This window comes from Cryptomeria japonica, chromosome 3 (genome assembly GCF_030272615.1).
Source record: "Cryptomeria japonica chromosome 3, Sugi_1.0, whole genome shotgun sequence".
Classification (NCBI taxonomy): domain Eukaryota; kingdom Viridiplantae; phylum Streptophyta; class Pinopsida; order Cupressales; family Cupressaceae; genus Cryptomeria; species Cryptomeria japonica.
This window is the reverse complement of record NC_081407.1, coordinates 761,970,332-761,991,023: the sequence shown is the minus strand read 5'-3', so window position 1 is coordinate 761,991,023 and position 20,692 is coordinate 761,970,332. Positions and strand designations below refer to the sequence as shown.

General features: G+C 36.8%; 1 protein-coding gene across 1 annotated transcript in view; it reads left to right on the top strand.

Annotated features, from left to right (window-relative positions):
* Positions 1 to 5,481: 5,481 nt before the first annotated feature.
* LOC131068882 (inactive beta-amylase 4, chloroplastic) overlaps positions 5,482 to 20,692 on the top strand; it is a 92,885-nt gene continuing 77,674 nt past the window's right edge. Inside the window, exon 1 of the mRNA XM_058004155.2 lies at positions 5,482 to 5,917. Coding sequence (XP_057860138.2) covers positions 5,634 to 5,917 — 284 coding nt within the window. The 5' untranslated portion in view covers positions 5,482 to 5,633. The remainder of the gene's footprint in view (positions 5,918 to 20,692) is intronic.

Below are 20,692 nucleotides of genomic sequence, written 5' to 3'. Positions count from 1 at the left end.
TTATCAAAATTAACATGATAAAATCTTTTATGCCATAACCAACTGTCTTCCATTCTTGCAACCAAACAATTATTAATATTACTATTCAAATGGAATAAGTTGCCTCTAGTTTGCTTCTCGGTAGCAATCGATTCACCATTACCTCCAAGAATTCTGCAGACTCCACTTTTAAACTCAAGCAAATAACGTTTATCATTGAGTTGACCAACACTTAAAGATTATGCTTTAGACCATCAACCCAAAACACATCATCAACATTACTCTTCCCATTTAGAGAAATTGAACCTTTACCTTTCACCATGCAGAGAGATTTATTTACAAATCTAACAACACCTCCATCAAATTCAATAAGGGTTATGAACTTACTTTTATCTCCGGTCATGTGGTGTGAGAATCCACTGTCTATAATCCATTCATCACTATTCTCCATATGAGATACCAGTGCCTTTTCATCTGTTAGTTCCTCCTTCACAGCTACAAACACAATTTCCTTATTGTCATCTTCATCTTCAGACTCTTCATCGATCACACCTTCATCTACTGCAACATAACAATATTTCTTGCCCTTTCCTTTGAATCTTCTAAAATTCTCTTTCTTATCAATGGTAGGGCAGTTAGCAACAATATGACCAATTTTACTACAAGAGAAACACTTCAAAGGTAGCTTTCCTTTATACTTACCGGTGCCTCTTGGAAATCTTTTTGCTAACAGTGCCTCAAGTTCCATCACTTGATCTTCATTGTCTTCGTTTCCCCGGTTACTGTCGGTATTGTGGATGTGTTGCATTAGTTTTGTCATTGATGTCAACACTTATCCTTATGGAGATCTTTGGTTATGATGAACCGACACATTATGTTCACCGACATGTTCGGTGACTTATGCACAGTCACCAGTATATTGTTCACCAACACTAAGGATGACTTCTTATCATCTAGAGATCACTTGGTTATGTCGAAGACATGGTTTTGGTATTTTGGTTATTGGTCTAATCAGGGTGACATATTTGTTGTTATCGACAAATTGGTCTAGGTTATGGACCAACATGCATTATCTATTCCAGATCAGCATGACACGTTATGGAGATGATTTATTAATTGAATATTGTTGTAAATGTATTGAGCTAACATGATGCATCACGTCTTGACTTACTTGTAATTGATTTTATTGTAAATATTCTTAGTAAGCCGACCTACACATTTGGTCTTAGGTTTTGGTATTTATCTAAGATCTCATTTATGAGATGGAGAGAAGAGGAGAATATATTGTAAGTAAGGTTATGGTATTGTAACATGGTATGTGCGAATATTGAAGATCATATGAGAAGACCATAGAGAAGGTTCAAGGAAGGTTTGAAGGTGATTATCAGAGCTTAATCGGTACTAAATCCAATATTGAAGATGCTACTTTGAACAATACATTATCATTGGATTTAACCATCCAATTGTAGTCAGTGTGACTCCTATTTTGTGATTGAGCAGTGAGCTCTAGGCGGTTGGCCTTTCTGCATGTGCATACCCCATTTGTATACACATACTATCTGCAGTAGTATCATCTGATTGTGGGTAAGGTTTCCCACAGTGGTTTTTCCCCTTACAGGGTTTCCACGTACAAATCTTTGTGTTATGTGTTGTGGATGTTGTTTCTCTTTTTGTTTTATGCATTAAGCTTCACCAATATTAATACTAACTGCTAATCTATCAATCAACATTAAGTTTAGTTTACCGGTATTATGCATCAAGTTTGATTAAGTTATATTTGGGTTGAAATTAATTGACAACTGATTTCACCCCTCCCCTCCTCTCAGTTGCCTCCAAGGGTCCTAACAATTACTTCCATGACTTGACCTGCACTCATGATTTTGACATATATCTTTTCCTTTTCTAGTAGTTGAACTAGTAACAAAAGCTTTAAAGGCAGATTTAATAGATTTTGTCACACTATTGTCAAAACTATTTAACTCAAAAGTTGTAAGCTTACCAATCAATGAATCAACAGTTACCTTATCCTTTGAAATAGATCTAAGTTCTTGGATTTCTGATACTCTTATAGCATACTGAGGTTGAAGAGTTCTAAGCATTTTACTTACTATTGCATCATCTTCCATTTTACCTCCAGCACTCTTTATGCCGCCAACAACTTCTTTGATTCTTTGACCATACTGTGCAATAGTTTCTCCTTCAAGCATTCTCATGTCATCAAACTTTCCTCTTAGGCTTTCCTCTTTGGCTCTTTGAACATGCTCATCTCCTCCATAGATCGTATCTAACTTTTCCCAAACCTCACCTACAGTTTCCAATCCTTGAACATCAACATATTTTAAATCAGATAAAGTACTTACGATTGCTTCTAGGACTTGCATGTTATCTTGCTACTCTCTGAGTTCATCCAGTGTCAAGGGAGTAGTGGTAGGAGCAACATATGTTGTTTCAACTTGCTTCCAATATTGTGCACCGAGACCTTTGATGCAGATCTCCATTCTATCTTTCCAGATCTTGTAGTTATCCTTATTGAACTTAGGAACCTCTTTCTTCATCATCTTGACTTCATCAGAATCTTTCCCTCAAGCAGTTATGCTTTCTGCACATAAAGGACCAACACTTTGATACCAATTGTTAATCCTATGAGGATCCAGTTAATACTTAGAGGGGGGATGAATCAGTATTAAGACCAATTGAAACTTTAAACCAAAAACAAACTTATATTAGATTTGAATTCATTTATCAAATATCTCAACTTCTTTTATTAGATCTAACAACCTCGTTATCAGATTTTCTTAACACATTAATCAAATCATTTACCACAACCATCAATACTTTCACCACCAAAGCAATCATATAGATTTGATCATTTACCAACTCATTAACCACTCATTAACCTCATCAATCATATCAAACACTTTCTATAACAACTCTTATCAGTACCGGTAACCTTAGATAAACCTTTGATAAAACATCATAACCGATGTCTCAGAAATAATGGATGAAATTTAACATAAACAAGAACATCACGTGAAAAGCATTCCACACATGAACACCATAAGTTTTTGACGTGAAAACCCAAATAGGGAAAAACCACGGTGGGAGTTGGCACCCACAAATATTTGTACTCTTTTGAAGTACGCCCTGTTAGGAGCTTACAATATGCCCTGTTAGGAGCAGACCTTGTTAGGAGTCACCCGGTTAAGGGATTTGCCTAGCAGCCCGGTTAGGAGCTTGATGATCTATTAGGATCAACCTCGTGAGAGGATTTAACACTCTTTTGAGAGATGCCCTATTAGGGGACTTAAATGTTTAAGGCCTGTTAGGACCTACCCGGTTAAGGGATTTAACTTGCTGCAGCTGTTAGGGAACAACAATGAACAAGTGATTTGTTACTTACACTTCTCAGCTTGCTTGATCAAATCCAGTTATGCTCAACACTCTGCAACTCTAAGCCAGATCTCACACTTCACTTGGATGACTTAACACATTCTCTCAAGACCATCGACATAATAAACATCAATTGTGCTATCCTAAATAGCCATCTCAACTAGGTCAACCACTAAACCCTAATTACATCATGAATTTACAAGACAAATCATAAAAGATCATCACAAATTGATATAAAGATCATTACATCTAATTACAATGCAATATCAACCGTTGGTTGATCGTAACCCATCACAAAAATCCGATTTGTACCAAAGTCAAAGCCTCAAAAACTCTACTAAGCGTTTTGTTGATTCCCAATAAATTTTTCCTTAAATCGCGCCAAAACAACAATCAAATCATTTCACATGGGTTGTGCCGTGTTACCACCTTCATGTAGACTCGTCGTCGATCATCGTCATAACAAAAATAACTACATTTTAATGATTTCTTCAATGGTCTTAAACCCTTCTAAAACCTTAGCAAAACTTCATCAGAAATTTGAAACACGCCTTTCGATAATCTTCACAAGTTCCGGTTTCGGTTAGATACTCCTTTCCATGATACAAGTTCACATTCCAAACCGCAAATCATTAATCATCGCCGATCACCCAATTCAATCAAAACATCTCTTTACCGGTTAAAGTCCAATTTCACAGACTTCAGTTCTCTGCCGGTAAACCTTGTCTTTCGATAAACCAAATCACTTAGATGACAAAACAAAACATCAGGAACAACAGTAATCATCATTTGACATCAGTTGCCATCAATGGCAACACAAATAACAGGTCAAGTCATCTAATCACAAAATCTCAATCTTTTCATCACAAATAGACTTCTATCCTTTACCGGTGCAGTCATCCATCTTCAACTGCATCACCTCATCTACATCAGTTATGCCAAATGCCAACACAAACATAATCATAACAATTAGTACAAAAGCATAACTGCACAACTTCAATGAAATACTTCAACACTGAATCCCACACAACAGATGTCGAATCCCACACATCAGATGTCCATACTAGAACATATCCAGACCACATTGTTTGACATCAATGACAACAAAGCACACATTTGTAACAATATGTATACACACACAAAAGAAAAAACTTAGATTTAAGATATCTGACTACCTGACGGAACAAGGGTGACAAACTGACCTAGGGTCGACATCTGTTGGGTGATATGGACCTTACTTTACTACACTTCCTTTAATTCATCTACTGTTACCATCATTATAGTAATGAAAGCGTATTAATCATCCATATTGGATAGATTACTTTAACCAATTAAAAAAAAAAAGAAAAATAATTTTCAAAATATATTTTCTTAAAAATTGTGCACCTAAACTTTAATGAGAACACACATTTTTTGCATAAAAAAATACCTGCAATGTGATTTGTTAAAAAATAAATATTAATAACATATTAAGTACAAGAATCTAAAAATATATTTAAAATAGCTTTTTAAAAAAAAATATCACTTTTATTAATAATATGACAATCTTATAATCACAACTAATAACACTATATGTATGATTAACTTATAAGTACTATGTCGACCGTTAAAAAACACAACTATTAATATCCTCCCCCTTGACCCCCTTATTATTATTAAACACTTTGACAATCTTACAATCACTACTAATAATACTATATAATTAACTTTATAAGTTCTATGTCAACCATTAAAAAACACTACTATTACATCCTTTCCCATTGACCCTCTTTACTTTGTTCCTTTCGGTGTCTTCTGATTTGATAAGAATGACATGCATCTACCTATCCCATCCCCAAAATGTGAAACTAAAACCATTGCTTTCAAACAAATGGAAATGATATTTTGCGGGAATGCCAAGTTGAAGGGAAGCAACAGCTCAGTCTTGTAAGCAGGTAAGGTGTCTTTCCCTTGAAATTGACGCTCCTTATCTCCTGTAATATCCTTTGCATTCTCGACGCTATCGATGATTGACAAGCACGACAGACAACTCTTCAGTCAACAGACGGGCATCAGCTGACGGTAAATTTGCTAAAGGAACAATAAAGATAAAAGAGAATAAACGCCAAAAAAGGCCATTTCTATGTTTATCGCGTGCGTGGAGAGAGTGGTTGCCCCCGGTCGCATGAGGGGTCAGTCAATTATCTCACGTCTTTCTCCATTTTGCTCATAAATCCGCGCGTCTGAGGCCTTTAGCTTACCATCCGAGTGACCATGAGGACGATATGAAGAGTGCCGTAATTAGCCCCTGTTTCCATCCCTGCTCTGCATTAAACCCTCAAAACTCGCCCAGGCTGGGGGCTTCGCGCAGGAGCTTCCGTGGTTCTATGAGCGCTAGTACGGTCTCTAGGCAAGGCCTCATTGCCAAGGACTGCGCGCGCAGGCATTATGGCCATGTGCCCAGGGGCTTATTCGGCAGGAAGAGACCTAAAACAAGCGGAGGGAGTTCAGTGCTTAAATATGTTGGAACATCTGGTCGATTTCTCAGACCCGGGACTTTCGTTCTCAGGTGATTTTTTTTTTCTTTGCTGTAAATAAATTTCTCGACATTTATATCACTTCATTTTCAACCTTGGATTGAATTTAAAATGAACTCCTTTAAGTTTCCTTTTTGTAAATTTTAACATTTATTTTGCGGAAGTAAATATCCTTGCTACATTTTAAAGCACTTTTTTTGCAGCCTTTGAATGAATTTAAAACGAAGTTCTTTGAATTTCTTTTTTGTAAATTCACATTTGTTTTGCTTAAATAAATTCCACGACATTTTAAAGTGCTTTATTTGCAGCTGGAGCTTAGATGAAAAACAAGTCCCTTAATCTCCCTTTTGAAAATTCGACATTTTTTTGACTGTCGATAAATTCCTCGACATTTTAAGTTTCTTTATTCTCTGCACGAGGAGAAATTAAATATGAAGTCCTTTAAATTCCCTTCTCGTAAATTCGTCAATTTACTACCCTTTTTTAACAGTCCGAGAAAGAGTTAGATATGAAGTCCTTTTGTAAATTGATTAACCTCGCTCTACATCATGTTGCGAATGCACATGAATGCGAGTACATTAAATGTGAATTTCTTAACAATTTTTCATTTGTCTGAGATTGCATTTCTCGTTATATTCGGCGTGCATTTTAGTGACTGGGAGGCCTGCATTCCGGAACGGTGGCTAATTTGGAATAGTATTAATTTTAGTGGAATTCTTAGGATGTAAAACTACCCTATTATCTGGATGTAGTTATTTTTTGTCTTTATTACGTGGTAAGATGAGCGTTGCGTGCACTCTTTGTGTGGGAGTTCTATATGGAGGCTAAAAACTGCATTTTCTTCTAGCTAATATTCATTCGTTATAGATAAATGGAAAGCCTGAGGGTCAATATAAGTGTACTTGAGCTAAATTACGTAAGGAATGATCTTTGTGGCTCTTCAGCCATGCGTGTTTGACAAATTAGTTCTTTCTTGTTATACTATACCACAGTTTTGACGTAAACTATACTATCAACACTTAATGCTTTTCTTGAGGTTTACGATTAGGTAGAGATTGGCGAGATGACGTTTTCAAAGTTTAATCTCATTCAGACTCTGTTATTATAGTCAATGTAGGCCTTGTAACGTAAGTAACCTTGGTCCAAGCGCTAGTGTGGTTAGATTCCTATACTTTTGTGTAACCCTGACGTGTGCAAAAAGTGTGTGCACGAGTTCAAGATTGCATCCACATCTATGCACATGTTTAAGATTTGTACCCATGTGTGCATGGTTCACACTGATCTGTCAACATGACTACTAAGCTTAGAACCCCTGTGGCCTTAGTGTTTTGTCACTTGTGTGCATGGTCTTAGGCAGAAGGTTGGGTCCCCAAAGTTTTGTATTTTCTCTGTCAACTATAGGATGTATTCATCAGGCCCTTTTTTGTAATTGCAGCCTAAGTCAACCATGGATATGCTGTCACTTGTGTGCCTGCATGTGAGATTTGCACCTTTTCTGTCAATATATGTTTGAGGTTTGTGCTTACACTGTCAACACAGGTTCGAACCTAGCAGGCTTATAGCATTGTGTGTGTGTGTGCAATTTAGAAGTTTGATTTCTTGGTATCTTGGAATCTCTTGTCAACCATCAATGCTCATTCACTTGTGTGCGAGGTTGCACACCCAACGTTAACATGTGTGGGGTTCTAGTCTGTTAACATAGGTTCAAAGCCCAGAGGATTTAGAACTTTGTATGTATCTCTGTGCTAGGCAGAAGTTTGGCCTCCCGAAGTATAGTTTTAAACCCTTCATTGACCAAAATACATTTAAAGGACTCTCTCTTATAATTGCAGTTTAGACCAACTATGGCATTTTAATAGACTAGCTCAGAGGGAACACTCCATTACCAGTGTTTAAGTCCTCATTGGCAACATCACTTTGGAAGCTTTGTTTCCCTCTTCTATGGTGTGTGGGATGGACTGGTAAGAAACATTTTGATCTGAGAAATGGTGGTTTTGAGGTTTCAAGGATAAGAAACAGCCATGCTAAGTTGGAAAGGTAGATAGCATTTGATGAATGAGCAAAAACTTTGATGCAGGTTAGTGAAAAGCATTATAGCTTATAAGTTATAATGATGAAACTTAATTGACCTAGTTTGCAAGGGACGGTTATTAATGGCAGAGAGAGTAATTAAAGTAGCATGGTAAATTTGGATAAATTTTGGAAATTTCCTGATTTAACCTCATCACAATGTTCCTGATCGATCAGTCTCGTCATAGTCATACCTAGCTACTTTATTGGTGATTCTTCATAATGTAATTTTCAATGTATTAGGATGTGTCTGTACCTTTTGTGCTCTCTCTATAGCTGAAATTGTTCTTTATGCAACATCTTGCTGTTGCACTGAATATTAGACATGGTAGTATATTATTGACTTCAGGATTTGCAACGACATTATGTTGCATGATGAAACACTATGTAATTCACACATCTGATTTAGGTTGCACATATTCGACTGGCCAAACCTTTGCCAACACTAAACTCTCTGTAGTGGACTCATTTCTCAATTCATATGTTTGGATACAGGCTTTGTTGTACAGAAATTGTGTGAATCAGCTAATAATGATACAGCAGCACAGCTCATTTAGGGTGAACATTATGGTATGGCATTTCCATGTACCCTCCTGCTGTGGCAGTTCTATAACTCTTCCTTATGTTGCAGACGAGCTATGCTTCATCTTGGTATCCACGTTGTTTCCCTCAAATGTTCTTATTCACAAAAATGGGCCAGGGAAACATCCACAAAAATGGGTTAGACTCTAGGGAGACATCCCTATTGTACATTGGTTTAATAAGAATAATCTTATTGGATTCTATACTTGTTATATGGCTCTTTAGAAGAAGCCTAGAATTTTTTTAATCTAACTTAACTCTATCTTAGTATTATGGAAGAAATACCTTTGTTCATAAAAAATCCCAATCCTTTTTTTTTGAGTATCCCTGGGTATGGGCTTAATCAGCCTCCACCCCAAATGAATGGATTTCTAACTTGGGAAAGAAGCAAAGTCAATGGAAACTACTTGATTCGAGGTGGTATAAGTTGAATTTTGATGGTTTATGAAGATGTATATTGGGGCAAGAGGAATATGTTAAGACAATAAAGGCAACCTTTGTTATTTGATTTGCCTATCTCATTTGAGTGACCTCCAATAATTTTGTAGAAGCTTTTAGCATTTTGTACAACCATTGGGCTACTACAAGATAACCACTTAAGATGATTGTTATTGAAACTAATTTGCAAATGATCACTCATAATCCTAATAAAGGATTGGCTAAGAACACAAATAATTAGCGATTGAAAGATTTGGTTGAATGCATACACTTTGGTGTGGAGTACTTCTAGCTGGAGATTGGTTCATTGATTGAGAGAAGAGAATAAGGTACATGATTGTGTAGCTAAATTGGCCTTGTCCATACAAAAAACTAATGCACAATCAAGTTAATTTGGGGATGTTGGGAGAAAGGGTTAGAGTAGCCCTTGAAAAGATAGTGAAAGATGAATGAATTTAAAACTTTCAATAAGGATACTCATAAGGAAATGTTGGTGTTACTAGCGAGTACTACATATTCTGGTAGACCATGAGGGCAATAAATAATTGAATTAATTACCCAATTGTTTTCAAATTCGGACATCATTTTGCATTAGGATGGCTTTAGTTTTGTTAGCCACCCATCATATCTCATCCTCGCTTTCATTTCGAAGTAAATGAATGACATGTTGATTACAAAGGTTTCGATATGCTTTCCTCTTGGGCTTGGAGAAAATAATGAACAAGGAATACTTTATGGCTTCCTTTTTATTCAACATCTTTTTGCTATTAATTGTTGAGAGTTTTCAATTATCAATATATGTTATACATTGAAATTCTATTATAGGCTCATTGTGGTTGGTCTATGAACAAAGAAATATTTTTGTGGGCAATTGGTGATATGCGTCCTCTATTTCTAGCTTGTTTCCTTGACTTATTGGCAGGTCTTGTGTAAAATTCCTTACTAAAACTGGCTTCATATAAATGCATATATCCAGATTATGCAGAAGAATATTTATAACTTAACCAATTGAGCATTACATAGCCTATGAATTCCATTAATGTAACCCGTGCAGTCTCAAATTAATTTTCATAGCATTGATTGTGCAGTCCACATACACATTCTATATTATTGGATTAAATGTTTCATAGTGCACCTGTAGGTTTGCAGTGTTGTCAGCGTCAAAGTTGCTGTCGCAACCCTCCGGAAATATCCTCGCATGTACTCGGGTTGGTGGCATGAAGAACTCTAGCCATGCCACGGTCCTACTACTTCCTCTTGGTCCTGGACTCCACTGATCCCCATGGAATGATTATTCAAATACCGGCCTGCACCCCGACGTTGTTACTATGTATTGTTTGGGAAAACCTTCCGCGATGTATACTGCACACGATGATTACTGTAGATTATTCGCAGACCTTCCGTGAATGATATCATACACGCTAAACGGTGCACAAAACGATGAGTCGCTTCCTTTGCATATGGAATCACTTCGTCCCGGTATGAGATACCGTGAGTATGGTCAATCACTATGACATGGCATAAGATGTATAAGATGCGTTGGAAAGTCACCTCCGTTTTCTGCTAAGTTTGAGACTCACGCTGATGCAGCACTTCTCGTCTATACCAACCCGACCCCTCTCTACAATTTGTGCAACCTCTACCTAGACTCGCAAGGAATAGCAACATACATATGATCGGTGTGTACAACAAACACGTTTCTGCAAATACTTCCCAAGCTTCTGCTAATACATTACTCCTCGATTCATTATTTCGATTCCAGTAGGCCAATAATGTCTGGCGAAAGGAATGATTCAATAAGAGTTGATATCACATAGATATCCAACCTTTACTTCCAGATCTTCTGTTTATTAAAACTCATGTCCTCCTCCTTATTTGCCAAACATTATTTAAAGAACAAAGGTGGGTAAAATTCCCATAGGAAAACCAAATCCCGCAATATTAAATAATTAAATAATAGTTAAGCAAGGCAACTAATATTTAACTTTTTATCTTTATTGAAAAAAATCAAATAACTCTCATTATAATATATTAGTCAATATTAGAACTAATATAAAATAAGAAAAGTTAATTTTATTCATAATTAATACCAAATAGTATTAATTTGACGGGGACATCACATCTTGGTTCAACATTTGTGATGGGAGAGATTGAAGATCTATGTGGTTTGCTTATGGTAGTGAGGAAATTGAGTGTTGGGTGGGTGGTGTAGGGATATTGAGTAGAGTGTAGTAACCAAAAAATTCCAGTGTAGTGGTGCACTCTCTTGACATGGGTTTCTTTTCTCTTCTTTGGTTCTCTGCAAAGTTTTCTAGTTATGGCTCCCAAAAGAATCTAGAAGAAAGGAATGCCATCTAGTAATTTCAAGACTTCTAATCAAGCACTTTGTAAGAGATGTTTTCCCCAAAATTGTCTAATGATAAATGCAACCTCAAGCCTTAACAGTGCAAACATTGTCTATGACAATCGTGAATTGTAACAAAACTCTCCTTGTTTAGATTAGGAACTTGATTTTAAAAATTGGTGCTGAGGTAGATTGAGTAGTTGTGTGTGTGGCCACGGGGGTTGGGGGGGGTGTGCATTTGGGCGGAAGGAATATTGTTGTGATAATGCTTGGTGTTTTTAGGTATCTCTTAAGAGAAATTTTTGGGTATAGAGGTGCTAAATAGAGTGATGGTGGCACCAAGTTCTAGTGTAGTGTTGTGCTCTCTTGTTGTAGGTTTGTTTTCCATTGTTTGATTCATGGTAGCAAAGATCCTTCTTGGGAATAACTTGGTTCTAGTGTAGTGTTGTGAAAGTGGAGGAATCATGAAGGGGTTATAGTTCGTGATGTTGAAACTCAAAGGTTCATGCTTGTCACCAATTGATTCAATTGATTTTAATCAAATACCTTGGTATCTTTCAAGATAGAAAGGTCCTCAAAAAAAAAAAATGTCTCATCTTAATTTTGTGATCCATTTTGAATATGGATCATTCTCGTTAAGGTTAATTGGTTGATCATCCTTGATGCTCCCTAATATAGTGAAATTGAATGCATTAGTTTGTTATGTATACAAAATAATTATTCTAATTGCAAATTTCAACAAAACAATAATCAAAATCTAGAATTAGAAATGCAACTTTTCCTCACCTTCAATTTTTTTGGGTTGAAGATAGAGGTTGTGTTGGAAAAAACCAGATCATTCATTGGTTGCTGAGTCAAAATGGCTGCGTTTCTTGAAGTGTATGTGTTCAAACACACTCCAAGAATGCTCACAAGTAGATTAATGACATTGCTGGTTCAATATTACATTGCCATCAATTGCATAATTTTGATATTTTTGACCAAAAAATTCTATTATTTTACTAGCAAAAATAAATATATTATCAACATTCTATAGGCATAATGTATCTCAAACTTAAAAAAATAAAACTTAAACCTCAAGAGAGATGATTAGAGAAAAGTTGATTGCAAATACTTGGTTTTAAAGTAGTCTTGACATCTATGACACAAATTTGACAAAAAAATCCCTTTTGTTACTTGTATGAGGGCAACAGTCCAATGGCTACTATAATGCTAATGATTCGAAATGCGATTAGAAATAAACTAGCATGTAAATTCCCCATTCAAACGAAGACAAACCTCTAGATAGAACTCAACAATAGAGTTCAAAACAATGCAATAACATGAAAAAATCAACTCAAATGTAACCTATGACTCCATTCTTGAATGATTTGCTCCAAATGATGGTCGAAATGTGGATGCTCCTTTTCTTGAAGCTACCAATTTTGACAACATATGCTTAGCTCAAAGTTGATGGATAAAAATTGAGGAAAGTGTGCTTGAATTCATAGAATTTCAAAAGAAGCAATGGATGGCTGAGATCTAATGGTGAGTCAATGGTGGATGATGCTTGAGAGGATTTCCCTTGGATCAAGGAGAGAATAGAGGGTTTAGATGAAGGTTGTTGGAATGTGAAGGGCTAGGATAGACTTACTAAATTTGGCAAGTGGTTGTGACCATGAGGGATATAAGGGACATGTGTATCTAGGATACAAGAGGCCTATATATTTGGGTTTGGTGGAGAAAATATTGGAACCATAAGGACGAGTGTTCATAGGCGTTCCTTATTCTCGGGATAGGTTGAGGGATTGTAGGCATAATTAAATAATAATATTATTTAATTATTTTAGCCATGTGTGAGATGGAAATAGGTGGAAATATTGATTATTTATTTACTTATTGTGAGGTGAAATGGAAAAGAGACAAATTAAATAATAAGATTATTTAATTAAGCGCAAGAGACCTTAGGTGATGGGGACATGGCCTTGCTGGTGGGTTTGGTCGATTTGGACTAGGTACAATAGGGAAATATTTAGGTGTCTATAGCTACTTGCCTACCTTGGTTGATTTGGACTAGGCACACTAGGGAAATATTTAGGTGTCTATAGCTACTTTCTTACCTTGTGAATTTTTTTCTGTATTTGAATAGGCTATTTGTCACCTCTTCATTGAGCCTAAAGTAGTCATTGTAAAATAACACTAGTTTCAAAAACTATCAAGCAACATGGAGAGCACAATGCATTTGCCATTGCCATTTCTCATTGATGATCTCCATTATTGGCATGCAACTTCCCTCCTATGGCCCATCCTTGCCTTGATAACCCCTTTGGTCCTATCCATAGCCTCATATAAGTAGCCAATTGAGGATTTCTTCCCATTGACTAACTACAAAACTTTGATGAAAGGTTTGAAAATCACACAATCTCCCATGCTTTTTTCTAAAAACTTAGTAAAAACAAAGTCTACTATAATCTTGCCATTCAAATAATTTCAATGAACATCCATTTCAAGTTCATCTTCTAGCCACATAGATTTTGCAATGCAAGGAAATGGGTGGCAAATTTCATCACCTCAAGTTGAAGTTCCTTGCCATTCAAAAGGTGTGCATCATAAATAAGACCCTTGTCTAATTGTAGATTTGGGCACTCCCCAATGCAAACTTAATACATGGAAGTTTGCTAATGTCTTCTAGGTTAAAATTGAGACAAAGAGTTGCGCGTAGACTCCAAAACATTGTGGGATATTATTCCATTAAAATTGTTTGTATAGCAATACAGGAAACAACATTATTTGTAATGAATTGGGCAACATATTGATTCCATACCTCAACTATTGTCTCATTAAATAGATCAAGTAGTGCCTATGTTGATTTGACTCTATTTGATGCATCCATGAATTTGAGAAAAAATGTGTCAAAGTTAGATACAATGAAATGAATGATAGTTTGGTTCTGTTGATCCATTTATCCATTTGACATAATGTCGCAGCTTGTTGTAGCCAACTCCTTGTGATGGTCGAAAATGACGTTGTTCAAATTCTAAACTACATCTCTCAACGTGTCTGTCATGAAAGTCTCATAGGAGAGGGATTTGAACCTAGAATCCCCAATTGCAATGGTCTTTACCATGGCTTGCCGATATTAAAACTTGGCAAAATTGAATTTTATATTATAATAGTACCAAAAATTAGCAATGTCCTTTTTGGTTCTCATGAACAAAGCCTTCTTCCACTTTGTATTTTCTAAGATGGTTGCACCCCAAGTTTATTATGAGGTGGAAAAAGATGAGTGTTTCTCACCTTGTATTAGGTCTTTGTGATGCAAAAGAAGGCATAAAAGAGTTTTTGTTTGTCATAGGCTATTGTGGTTGCTTTGCCTTGTCAAAATGATTGTCATTGGGTTCATAAGAAGTCGATCCAACTATTGTGCTTGCCCTTGCCTTAGTTTCTACATAGGACTCATGAGCCACCTATGGTTGACATCAAGAGGGCAACCTTTGCAAGGCTTCACATTGTGGCTTGACATTGTATGAGAAGCAACAAATGCCTCCATTGCATGCAAGGCTGCAAAAATTTCATGTGGCTTTGTTTGTATTAGGGACAACTTGGCTATATTCTTGAGAAATCTCTTTGATGCAACATATTGATCTAATATGCTGAATAAACAATTAAACAACCAATAGGGTTAGGATTAGAGAATAGTGCATTCTAATTTATTTTTAAAGCATTCCCTAATGTTAATCCTAAACATAACACATTAAAAAAAAAAAAGTACCCTAAACATAACACATTAAAAATTAGGGTTTATGGATATTTTAGGGCATAACAAAAATCCATAACAGTAACCCTAAATCATTAAATTAGGTTTTAGGCTATGTTACCCCCGAGTTTCTTGGACGGATTTTTTTTTGCCATTTTTGGGGATGGAGGGGACACGATAGAGGGGACAGCTATATAAAAAATAGGGAAAATTTAAAATATATAGGCAAATTTCATATATATTCATATGATAACATTGTAACAGTGATAAATCTAAAATTTAAATCATTCATCATATACATTATACGTAGCAATTGGGTTGAAAACTTGAAATGAGGGTTCAAATGAGAGTTGAAATTCATAAATTCATATACATTCACAAATATAATTCATTGAATCTGGAAACATTGTCAATATGCATTTAATTATATGAATATCAAAATGCCCAAAGGCCGCAAGTTTTAACAAAATGAGATACCAATGGACAAAGTTTGTTTGAAAATTTAAAACCTTGGACCTTTTGATTAGAAGCAAGGAAGACCTACCTTTCTTCTTAACAAAATGATCAAACTCATAATTCATTAGACCTATTTGACAAGTTTCAATAGAATATCTTAAATAAAAGAGTCTTGGTTGTTTTTTGAAATATTGATCAAACTATTAGAATAATATCTTCAGTATATTTGTTTCTATTATGTTTAATGGTCAATATATTGTAAATCTTGTATAATTAGTTTCTTTCTAATTCTGACGATCATTTCTTATTAGAAACATCATGTCTTGTAACTCAATTTAATGATCGCTTTGATCATTAGTAAATATATCAAATTTTACCAATTACATTTGTAATATGGTATCAGAGCTTTAGGTGAATTTTTTCGAAATTTTTTCTTTTTTGGAACTTTTCGAAATTATTCTAGTTCATCCTTAAGGGCTTTCGTCTGCAACAATCGCGATTTGTCTTCGCGGGTCTGTTCTGAGGATTTTTTTTTCCTCTACTTGCGTTTGTTTGGTAGCTGAAGAAAACATTATTTTTCGTGACTGTTCTTCGGCTTCTATTTGCATCGCGTGACTTCAACTTGGTGATGTGTTTTCATGCACATGCGAACACAGAATAAAATACCAAGGTATCTTATCCTCTCTTGAACAAAGTTTCCTTGAATGCTGAAGATTTCGCCTAAGGATCAATCGAGGCAATTGCAAGGTTCTGATATGTAGGGTCTCTACATGTGGATAAGCTCTTGCGGTATGATGTGATTTTGTTGGAATCACACGGGAACTTACATTCGATGTCTTGAGTGTCTAATTTGCTTTGGATATCATTGGAACGTGGGTCTTTACTGATCCTTGATTTTTAAAAAAGGGAAAAAGATAAGGGTTGGAGAAGGATCTAATTCTAACACTAAGAATATAGGAGCAATGGATGACCTTTGATGAAACTCTAACTAAGTCTTGCTTTGACATACTATAATCATCTCCACAAGGTTAGTGCGATCTTCTAAGGATAGATTTATGATGTTCAGGTCACCGCTACAAGCATGGACACCGTCAGGTTGATGCATATCAATGAAGAAGCGATAATTGAAGTTAAGCTTAAGTTGAATGATTCCAGTTGACTACGCAAGGCAAGTTTGCAATCAACAAACCGCTAGTAGTATGGATATACAAATTTCATCATTGATCATACAAATTTCTTCCATTCATCTAATAACATGAAATTAAATTTGAGAAGTATAGAGACCATGCAAATTGTAGAATCGACACATAGAATTCACCATTCCTTCAATGAAGTTTACATGTCTTTTGCAACAATCTCTTGGCAACAATCTTTGCCTTCTACTCTACCCTAAAAGCTAATTGCTCTTGAACTACCACTACTGACTATTGACTCTCTAACTATTCCCCGACTATTAACTATTAACCCTTACAAATGAGGAGCCAGTTCTTTATATAAAGAACCCTTTACAAACAGATGGCTCTGATTGACTTAGAATCGATGGCTAGGATTATAGGATAGAAACCCTAATTAGGGTTTGTTACAACAAACTTCCTTAGCCAATTAGAAAATTACATTCTAGGAGTGAGGACCAATAGGAAGCGAGGGTAGGTACACCGAAGTTTGCACCGTCCCCGATGAGTCAGGTACATTGAATCTGGACATGCTGAGGTGGACCAATCTGGCTGGAGGAATGTTGACTGGGATGTCACCTTGCCTGACGTCTATGCCTTGCTTGATCTTCCTTCGTCCTTGATGTGCCTTGATGAACAACATACCTCCTTGACTTCCATATGCTTGATGAGGCTTCCTTATTGTCAAGTGTTCTTTCTCTGATAGCATACCTCGCCTTGAAGTGTTGGTAAGGTCATTCTTCTCTGTCATCATGTGGTAGAATGAGGTCTTGAGGCTAGCTTGCAATTCCTCGAACATTTGAAGTCTTCCAACGCTTTAGAAGCACCTTGAGTCCTCCTCCATGCCTTTGAAGTGTCCTTGATAATGATGGGACTGGAATAGGTCATCCTTGTCTTGGCCTGGTCTTCTTTCATTTGCTAAACAAACCAAAAGATGATTAAGGACACATAATAAATTCATTCTAACATAGCATTTTCTACCTTAAATCATCAACAAGAAGATATCAAAATGAAGTTTGCTCAAAATCCTCTCCAGGGACAGGCCCTATTAGAATTTCGCTCAGGACCCTTTGGAAGGGTTAGGAGTGAAATTTGCATTCTTGGCTCAAATTCTTCTCACTTTGTGACCATACTTGCTCAGATGCATGTCTAAGGATGCCCTCAATCTCAACCAACACCAAGTTTGATGCAAAATTGGAGCAAAATGGAGTTTTTAAGGATTTCGCTCTGGACCCTTTGGAAGGCTCAGGAGCGAAATTCTTGGTTAGGCTCAAATTCTATCATTTTTCTACTCCAAAATGCCCCCTAAGACAATCACACGCTAGCCTTCTCCCCATCTAGGCTTAGGAATCCATACCTTGACCTTCATCATGAGCAAATTAGGTGAAATTGAGAATTTCGCTCTGGACCCTTTGGAAGGGTCAAGAGCGAAATTCTTGACTTGCTTGTTTTCCTTCACCAAGGTCTATCCTTTTCACTCTCTATACTTGGACTCTCATCTTTGGATCCCTCTCCCATGCATGCAACACTTGCTTGACCCTCAAAATGGCCAGAAAGGAGAATTTCGCTAAAAATCATGGCCAGGGATAGGACCTATTTAGGATTTCGCTTTGGACCCTTTGGAAGGGTCAGGAGTGAAATTCTTGATTAAGCTCAAAATCTTGATCATTGGTGGCCACAATCAATTCAAAGGCATGCCTAGGGGTCCTTCCAAGCTCAATCTACCTTGATCCACACTTAGCTTGACACAAAAATGGAAAGAAAAGAGGGATTTTGGGAATTTCGCTTTGGGCCCTTTGGAAGGGTCAAGAGCGAAATTCTAGTTTTGAGCACATTTGCTTCATTCTTTCAACTCCAAATGACCTCAAAAGGCAAGGACACGTCACTCCACACCTATCTATGCCATAAAAACCAAGGATTTGACCATCTCCAAGGGAAAATAGGTATCCTTCAAGAATTTCGCTCTAGACCCTTTGGAAGGGTCAGGAGCGAAATTCTAGTTTTAGCTCAATTCCTTCACATTTGGTGATCATAAGCAACTCAAAACCATGCCTAAGGACCTCTTCAATCTTGATCCACACTTGGCTAGACACAATTGAGAGGAAAAGATAGATTTTAGGAATTTCGCTCTGGACCCTTTGGAAGGGTCAGGAGCAAAATTTCTATTTTAGGCTAAAATCCTTCACTCCTTCACTTTTAGTCACTCCCTAAGGCAAAAACATGTCAATACACCTCCTAACATGCCTTAGAAACTAAGAACTTGGTCTAAACAAGGAAGAAATTGAGGTCTATGGGGATTTTCGCTCTGGACCCTTTGGAAGGGTCAGGAGCGAAATCCATGTTCTTGGTTGGTTTCCCACTTCCTTCATCCATTTCTCCTTCAAACTTGATCAAATTCAAGCTCCTTTCTTCTCACTTAAGTGAATCTACCATCAAATTAGCTCAAGACAAGGTCATTCCAATGTCCTAGGCAAGATAGAGGGTCAAATGAGGATTTCGCTCTGGACCCTTTGGAAGGGTTAGGAGCGAAATTCTCATTTTGAGCTAATTTCTCACTTATTTTCTCCTTTTCATGCCTTGGACATACTTTGCTAGGCTTCCTTCCATCATGATCATGCGAATTTGCTCTTCAAGTTGACATCTAGCTCAAGATTTTGTGAATAATAGGGTTTTACATGAATTTCGCTTTGGACCCTTTGGTAGGGTCAGGAGCGAAATTCCTCCTTGGGCTCAAATCTTGACTTCATTTTCACATTTCTTCACTCCAAATAAGTGTTTTGCCTTCACAAATGCCTAGGAATGAGCTAGTTCATGGCTTTGGGCAATGTAGAGTATCTTATAGAGGAATTCGCTCTGGACCCTTTGGAAGGGTCAAGAGCGAAATTCCTATTTTAGGCTCAATTCACCTTCAAACTGACTTGACTTTGTCTTAGACTTGATCCTAGATCCATTTCCTTCCATATCCTTGCAAATTTGCTCGACCATTCAATGATTTAGGTGAAGAATTTAGGTCTTTTGTGAAATTTCGCTTTGGACCCTTTGGAAGGGTTAGGAGCGAAATTTGACATTTTAGCCTCTTTGTCAGGATTCATATATGGAATATAACATTTAAGTATATATAAGGAAATCTTATACTTTAAGTTATATTCCATATATACTGTCAGGATGTTTGAGAGTGGTTTCGGACCTCTAGGAGTTATAATGAAAAATCTAGTTTTTGGAGGATTCTTCAATTTTCCAGACTTAGTCAAATTTCAGGATCAGGATGACATTCCAGACAACGCCAAATTTCAGGACATTTGAAGATCAGGATGACATTCCAGATTTCATCACTCACCAATTTGACCTAACTCAGACCTTTCAAATTTCAGGATCAGGATGACATTCCAGACAACGCCAAATTTCAGGACATTTGAAGATCAGGATGACATTCCAGATTTCATCACTCACCAATTTGACCTAACTCAGACCTTCAAAGATGATATTCACTCACCAAGCTTCATTGACCTTCTCAAACTCAAACAAGACACAATTAGCAACAAGAGCAAAACTTTGTCCTAAGGAAGACTTTCAAAGATGACCCTAACTCGGAGCATCCACCGACTCACCTTTAGCTAAAACAAAGCCTACCATCTTAGTGATCCCTCTGGCAACACTCAGCATGCAAAGGCTAATAGACAAAACCCTAAAAGACCTAGAAACAAACCCCAGAAAGCAAAAAAGTAGGGGTCCCCATTTACAATGGGGCGATGTGTGAATACGTCACAACACAACCTTGCAAGTTCGCTTGGTGTCTGTCTGTGTCGTGCAATTTTCCGTGCTTGTTCTTCTTCGTGGTGCCTTCTGTTCATAGTTATGGTCTTTTTTCATAACCTGAAACTCGCGATTTTTGATTTCTCGCGCGACAGCCATGTCCTCTCCGCTCATTCGTGACTTGTTCTGTTTGAACTGCGTCGGCTGACGGGAGGGTTTTCTCCATTTTTTCAGCACGAAAACTCCTGCCCTCGCG